Below are 8424 nucleotides of genomic sequence, written 5' to 3' on the forward strand. Positions count from 1 at the left end.
CAGGTTAGATACTGATAATTAATCAATGTTGAAAATGTATTTATTCAATGTTGTCTACATTATATTGCATCTGGAGCAGCTTGTGAACTTTTGTAAAGACACGTCTAGCCATTAACTTTTAAATGCATCATTACATTCAAATTCCAAACACACGAGGAGTCTCCGCAAGAAAGACCCGCGGCTGGCAGATGAACGTGCGACTACATTTCTCTCCGAAACGGTAGGAAATTAAATTAGATTGAATGGAGGATTTTAACTGTGACAAGATGATTGACAGGGCAGTTTACAGTGACAGGATGCACACTACAGATCTGTCTGTTAAAGATGAGGAAGTAGTATGTCCCAAAGCTTGCCTACTCTTTTGCTACACAGTCAAAAGCATGTACTTTTTCTTCACAAAAAGAGTACATACTTTTAGGGCGTAGTATAAGTAGGCGAATTGGGATGCAGCCTATCGCTTGTTTCTGCTTCTGCTTCGCCTGTGTTTTGATCAGGAGATGCAGTACTTGTTCAGAAGATGTCATAGCGCCCCCTACAGTATAACAGTGAAAACACGGAAGCTGGAAATTTTTTGCCAATGGCGGAGGAGTTAAATTGAGGAACACTCAATTCCAGAATGAGTTTGCAAATGACGCTTCAGGTCCCTATGATATGTGAAACACACTTCACACTGAAGACACGTGTAAGGCCGCTCTCCGGTGTGAACTCTTATATGCGTCTGAAGGTTTCCTTTAAATCTGAAGCTCTTCCCACACTGAGGGCAGGTGTAAGGCTTCTCTCCGGTGTGAACTCTCATGTGGACCTCAAGGTTTGCTTTGTTTGAGAAAGTCTTCCCACAGTGATGGCACATGTAAGGCTTCTCTCCGGTGTGCGTTATTATGTGCGCCGTAAGAAGATTTCCATCTGTGAAACTCATTCCACACTGATGACATATACAACGGTCTTCTCTTGAGTGAGTCCTCAGGTGCCTTTTAAGAGTTACTTTGTGACTGAAACTCTTTGCACACTGTTCACATGTGAACGGCTTCTCTCCAGTGTGACTGTTCATGTGATACCTTAAGTTTAGTTCTGTTGTGTAACTCCTATCACACAGTTTGCAGATGTAAAGCTTGTCTCCAGTGTGAATCCTCATGTGTCTGTTAAAGCTTCCTTTTTGTGTGAAACAGTTTCCACACTGAGGACAGGTGAAAGGCTTCTCTTTGGTGTGAACCCTCATGTGGCCTTTAAGGATTCCTTTCGTAGTGAAACTCTTCCCACACTGTTGGCAGGAGTAGGGCTTCTCTCCCGTGTGAATGTTCATGTGGGCTTTAAGGCTTCCTTTTTTAGGGAAACTCTTTCCACAATGAGGGCAGATGAAATAACTTAAAGTTTCTGTCTGTTGAGCTCTTTTTTGTGAGGAGGATTTCTCAGTCTGTGAGCAACTAAACCGTTTTTGTCCAGTTGTGGAATCATGTTTCTCATATTGATCTCTCTCCTCCACTTCATTCAGCACTTCCCCATCCTCTTTCAGCGGCATCATGTCTAAGGAGAAAACAGACAAATACAAGTCAACACCAGTTTAATGACACAACGCAACAGACATCAAAACCTTTAGACATGCTGAATCCCACACCCACTAAGCAACTGAAAGAGTTGTTACCTGTAATCTCAGAACCTCTTGCCAATATTTCTTATTTTTGTATTTGTTTAGGACACATCCCAAATACTTTCAAGCTGGCAGACCCCTTACCAAAAACCCAGTTTTACCAAGAACTGTTTAATTATAGACAGGCCTCAAACCGACAATTATGTCTAAAATAGAAAAACAAATATTGGCTTCTCTGCCATGTTCAGTTTTGCAGAGAAAGGGTATTTCTTAACAAAATCAGAGATGCTTGCATAATACAATTGTGAACAATATCAGTCAGGATTTAAGACATTCTGTCTCATTGTTTGTTTCAAAGTTATAAACAAATAACCTGTTTTTGGCATCTAGTCATGGCTTCTAGTCATCTTCCTTCAATTGCTATTAGATCTTTCTGCAACAAAGACTACCACTTTCTTTTAGATTGCTTAATAATTATGTTGACATTTGTGGACAAGCATTAGCATGGTTTATGTCCTATCTATCTGACTACTATGCTTGTGTAAATGCAGACATCTCATCCAACACGAGTACGGTGTGCCACAGGGCTCAGTATCAGGTCCTCTGCTTTTCTCCTTGTACATGCTTCCTCTGGGAGTCATTATCATTAAATTTCACTGTTAAGTCAATGAAAGAGTTTTACATGTATTGTTTTCTACAATTATGAACCCTGGGTGTTGCGTTGACAGAAATTGTTTCTTTGATAATGACATTTCGGTAGCATTTTATTTTTATAGTCAATGTAAATATTATGAGATGTAAATATATAAGAATGAATTCACTGATGACTCTCATACTGCCACTCAAATGTCTTTCAATCTTATTTTTCTTTAAAAGCTAGTGAATGCGTTTTTAATCAGTCTGTCTTGAAAAAAATATAATATTGATCACTCAGATGTCACAGCTCGCTTTATGCTAAATTAATGTATTTGTTTTGTCTGGTCATGAGATCTCAACATTTCTGTCCACATGAGGCGGCCTGGCCCGCTCCATGTCAAATAAAAGCGCTTTGACAAGGACTCACTTCAAAAACATCATTAGCCGCGCGAAATCGATCCGATAAGAAAATTTGTCCGATATATTAAAGCCGATAGATGTGTTATTTCCTTCCACTGAGACACTTCGTTCAGATGCGCACTGTTCGTCATGATGGATTTGAATGATTGCAATTACTTAGAAAAGGAGAATACAGTTAAGTGCAGCGCAAGTCTGTCATATTTTTTTTTTTTTTTTTTTTTTCAAGTCTGTCATATACAAGGTTACATAACATTATAATGAGAACACGACTGTAAAAGAGCTCCTCAAGGTCGTATTTTTGTATTAGTAGAAATTATTTTTCTTTCTAAATGTGAGAGAAATACTGCCCTGTGACTACAAATAAACAGACGCGACTGAATAAGTACGCGTGTCCCCTTTCTTTTGTTAAATAATAGTAAATACCCCTTTATTTCTCTTCCGTGAGCACTTGACATTTTTTTTTAAATAAAAGTACCTTTTCCTTTAATCCTCCCTTGTTTGGCTTATGCTACTCTGAGCAATGCCTGAACTTTGTATTTTGAGCACTTCTTGCGTTATTTTTGCCTCTTCACGATGACTCGCTTGCTGTAGTCCTCAGTTGTAAGTCGCTTTGGATAAAAGCGTCTGCTAAATGACTAAATGTAAATTTCTGACTAAATTCTTTGTTCGCCCGTGTTTCAGCGCATTGTTGTGGAAAGAGCGCGTCTACAGAGTTACACAGTCAAGTTCGCTTGGGCATTCACAGCCTTTGTGCCATTTTTAGTTGTAATATGTTTAATTTGTGTATTTATATCTGATTAATCTCATATAGGATGTGTTTGGTTGAGTTAATTAACGATGCAGCAAAGCGCTACATTGTCTTTAGCTTCAGTGCCCTTAGCTCAAACAGCAATGCACAACATTAATAACTACTGGGACTGTCATAACATTATAATGAGAACACTATTGTAATAAAACCTTGTGAATTATCCGGGTGTAGTTGCCGTTTCAGCGCGTTATTGTGGGAACAAACGCATCCACAACAGGAGTTACACATTCTGACCAGCACAGGCAAGTTCGCTTGTGGATTCGCGTCATTTTGTAACTCATAATAATAAGTCTATGTAGTGTAAATATCTGATTTATCTTATATAGGATGTGTTTTGTTGAGTTAACAACAACTTTGTATACAAAGGGAGGCCCACTGTTTTAGACTTTGAAAACCCCTGTAATAATGGATCAATGTTTAAAAATATATATATATTTTTTAATATTACAGTAATTGGTAAACCTCTTTAATATTACCGTTTCAAATAACATTATTGCCGTTTTAGCATCGCAAGCAGGAGATAATGAACACTCGAGCGCTTTGCTAGAAGCTTGCGATGCTAAAACAGCAATAATGTTATTTGAAACGGTAATATTAAAGAGGTTTACCAATTACTGTAATATTAAAAAAAATATATATATTTTTAAACATTGATCCATTATTACAGGGGTTTTCAAAGTCTAAGACAGTGGGCCTCCCTTTTGACACAACTTACCACAAATAGCAATGTCAGACTCTTAACTCCTCACTTTTATCATTGTTTGTGTTAACATAAAAAGTGCTGAAAAGTGCAGCTAGGCCTCGTTTACACGGTCTGACAGTGAAATGATAATAAATAAATAAAAATGATGTTATATCAGCCAGCGCACATACCTGTATTTAGTTCCTGTTTTCGGTCGAAGTCCAAAGTAGTCGATTGTCGAGTTCATGCGCATATGTTTAGTTACCAATGATCACGCGCGTGAACTCGACAATCGACTACTTTGGACTTCGACCGAAAACAGGAACTAAATACAGGTATGTGCGCTGGCTGATATAACATCATTTTTATTAATATATCTTTCACATCTACTGCAGTCAGATTCACTCGTGTTCACTCTGAAGGAATTACTCAACATGGCTGGGCACTTGTAATGACACATCAAGGATGATAAGAGAAATAAAAGCAGGTTTAAAATTAGACCCCATTCAAGTCAATAGGGTGCAAATTTTAAAAAGAGGATAACACGGTGTAGGCAACACCGATTTTTGTCGTTGTTCTCTGTATTGACAGCACTCCAAATTTACTAAAAATTGAGCTCAATGTTAAAATTGACCGGAGTTCTCCTTTAATCTGGAGGGTTCCAGCCTGTTCACAAATTTACAAAGTGGCTCAGGTGCAAGTCCAGTCAGACATTTAAAAAACAACTTTATGTGTCTAAGATTAACAAAATTAACAAAGTTTAAGATTTTATGTTTACTTAAAATGTAACAGTGATGGAATCGAATAGGCTTTTTATCTAAAATTTTTAGGGCACGGTTATAAAGCCTCTCAATAGGCTTTAGGGTAGTTTGGCTAGTCTGGGACCAAACAGTGGTGCAGTACGACAGGTACGTTTATGGGACTTGACCCGTACGTTTATGGGACTTGACCCGTACGTTTATGGGACTTGACCCGTACGTTTATGGGACTTGACCCGTACGTTTATGGGACTTGACCCGTACGTTTATGGGACTTGACCCGTACGTTTATGGGACTTGACCCGTACGTTTATGGGACTTGTCTTTGTCGACAGAACCAGAAGCAATCAGTAAAGAATAATTGTGCTCCATAACAACGGCGCGAAACAAGCTAACGTTTGTTGCTTGATAGACGCTACAACTTCCGCATTTGTCCAGGACTCCGCATACGAGCGGAAACCGAGGGTAACGCGGATATGACGCACTGACTGGCGACTCCAGCTCACCCGCTCACACGCCCCGCTTCCTCGGTTAAAAATCACAATTTTCTCATGATTTAAAAATAGTTGGAAACATTTGGGATATTGTAAGTAATCAACTTAACAACATATATAACACTGGCCTTGTGATTTTGGGATATTTTAATGCACAAATATTACATATTGTACCTTTAACTAATGCTAACAGATACAACAAATGTCATGTTGAGATTAACATTAGATTAGTAAATCCTGTAGAAGAATTGTTCATTCATTGTTAGTTCATATTAACAAATTAATTCTAACTAATTAAACCTTATTGTAAAGTGTTAGCAATTTCTTTTTAATAAAGAAAGTCAGTCATAGGAGTGTAAAATTAATTATAAAAGTCAAGGATTCTTACACTGGTTTAAACTAGGTGTAAAACTACTGTAACTCTATATGTTTGATTTATATTTAAGTTTTGGGACATGGCTTTTAATAGTGAGCCTTTTGTTTCTGTAATCAGGCTCTGAAAGTATAACACACTTTTGGATTTAGATTTATCGGCCAATATATCGGTTATCAGCTTTCAAATATAAAGAATTATTGATATCAGGCAAAATGAATATCGGTGCATCCCTAATATTTATATGCGATGTAACCATTAGTAAACATGGTAAATACGACCGCTTGAAGAAATCAGACCAATCATATAGTCGATCACAATCGTGATTTTATTTGATCTGTCAGTCGTCTGTCTGATATCCATATTTAGCTCTGCATGTGATCATCATAAAATAAAGCTACTCTGGATTTTCGAGAGCTTCTGTTCTCTGACTGAAAGTATAACTGTATGGGGAGAGAGAGTGTTAAAACTCCTCAGGTCGTATTTTGGTGGAAAATGTGTGGAAATTATTATTCCTTCTAAATGTGAGAGAAATACTGCCCTGTGACTACAAATAAACAGACACAGACACGACTGAATAAGTACGCGTGTCCTCTTTCTTTTGTTAAATAATGGTAAATACAAAGTGCAATCTTGACATAAATAAATGTATTATGGTCAATGTATCACGTATTAGTGTAAAACTGTGTTAAAGCATCGATGCTTGGGCTTTAAATCTTTAAGTAAACAACAAAAATGCCAACAAACGGTCACTTTTGTCATGTTCGTTTTGCGATCTCACTAGTTTCCAGTGATTTCTTTGCGATTCATTTTCTGATAAAACTTAATTTGTTGGTGAATTGATGGGTTTGTGTGACGCTGTTCCAGAGAGGTGTGTTTTAGTGAAGCGCTGTGGAGCTTCAGGCCCGACGGTGGAAACACAGTGTGGTTTTGGGCTCGGTGCTGCAGCCCGGAGGCTTTTAGCCCAGACCGGCCCGTTTAAAGCCCTGGCTCGCACTGGCCCGACAGTGGAAACACGGCTATTAATTTCTATAGAGCTGGACATTTTAATGAGGATCAAATGACTGAGATCAGCTTTGAGAATGAAACCAACCTGTTTGTTCCTCAGTTTCTTCTTGTTTTACACTGAATGTTTCTTCGAACTTCACGTCTTCAGTCTCCTCTTTAATAAACGCCATCTTTAAGATAAGAATAACAGAAAGTAAAACACTCAAAACGAAATCTCTGAGAGCGTCTCAATCAGATCTAGTTCAGTAGTTCAGTTCACTGGTGAGAGAGTCAGTCAGAGAGAGTTAATGGACTTAAATCACCGGATTAAACTAAAGCATTATAAAAGACAATTCATATTTAGTTGGTATTTAATAACTTTTAAATTACATTTAATAGATTACACTTAGCAAAAGTTACACCTGTTTGTGTTTGTTGTCCTCGTTGTATTTACACGGTTTGGCCAGCAGGAGTTGTCCGTGCTTGAGGTGATTCGAGCACCTTGAAAATGAATCATTTTGCAAAACATTTGGTTTAATTAACTCGGAGTTTCAAAAATCTCAGTTTCTCTCAAAACTACTTATCAGGGATCAACTCGTGTTTATAATGAACTGATTCACTAAGTAGGGACTGAAATGAGACGCATCTTTTCTGTTAACGTTACTCGTGTGTGGATGCGCTTTACCCACACAACATAACGTTCATTAATGATAGATAAAGCATTACAATGTTACATTCAATAATACATCATTGTTATGTTTTACATCGCTTATAAACACTAAAAAACGGATTGAACCATTTAAAACTCTTTAAATGCTTAAAACACAAACCTTTCTTCAGCAGAATCACAACAGATGCAGGAGCGCGGCGCAGCCTTATGACGTCACATCACCACACCAAAATAAAAGTCCAGTTCAAACGCTAAAATCACAGAAGTCAATAGAAATCCACATACAAATTATAAAAACTATAATATAATCATAAAACATATATAAGTGTCGTTCAAAGTTGAATTCCACTGCTGGGTAAGAAAAAAACAGAGTTTGTCAAAATAATAGGCTTTATCAAATAGCATTTTGCTACTATATAATAAACTAAGTTTGTCAATAAAATTAAACCTTCATAAGGGCAACAAACTCAAAAACACTCAAAAAAGCAACAATCAGTAACGTGTAGTATATAGTTTGTTACATTTGTAACACACACACACACACACACACACTTTAGGAGGGTTATCACTGTTCTCTGATATATCCATTTTACTTATATGATTATTTTGGCCATTCATGTTATTTGTAGAAATATATTGCTGTTAAAGATGTTTACTAATGTATATGTGTGATTATTTTTGATTTCGTATTTGTAATATTATTTGGTATTTTGTAAATTCCAAGTGGTGGGGTATATTTTCCTGTATATTGTATTGTGTTTGAGGGTTATCTGGGTATTTTGGGGGTTTATTGTTTGTATTTTGGATGCATCTGACATTTAACTTTATTTGTCCTGCAAGTTATTTTTTTTATTTTTTTTATTATAGCAAACAACACAGATAAGTACATAAACAAAAGAAGCAACAACAAAAAACAACAACAAATATAAACAAATAAATGTGAAAAAAGCAAGTATCGGACAAGTAAACTAGTTAATGACAAACAAGAGTCATAATACAAGAAAAAAACAA

At 36.9% G+C, this 8424-nt stretch overlaps 1 protein-coding gene across 1 annotated transcript; it reads right to left on the reverse strand.

The window, feature by feature from the left end:
- Positions 1-445: 445 nt before the first annotated feature.
- LOC307004578 (uncharacterized protein) lies at positions 446-7257 on the reverse strand. The gene is made up of 3 exons (XM_079623895.1): positions 7166-7257; positions 6850-6934; positions 446-1521 (listed from the first exon to the last, which is right to left on the reverse strand). Exons 2-3 carry the CDS (start codon positions 6932-6934, stop codon positions 590-592), a joined length of 1017 nt encoding a protein of 338 aa, XP_079480021.1. The 5' UTR covers positions 7166-7257; the 3' UTR covers positions 446-589.
- Between the last annotated feature and the right edge of the window lie 1167 nt (positions 7258-8424).

The sequence above is a fragment of the Phoxinus phoxinus genome, assembly GCF_949152265.1.
Source record: "Phoxinus phoxinus genome assembly, chromosome: 9".
Taxonomy (NCBI): domain Eukaryota; kingdom Metazoa; phylum Chordata; class Actinopteri; order Cypriniformes; family Leuciscidae; genus Phoxinus; species Phoxinus phoxinus.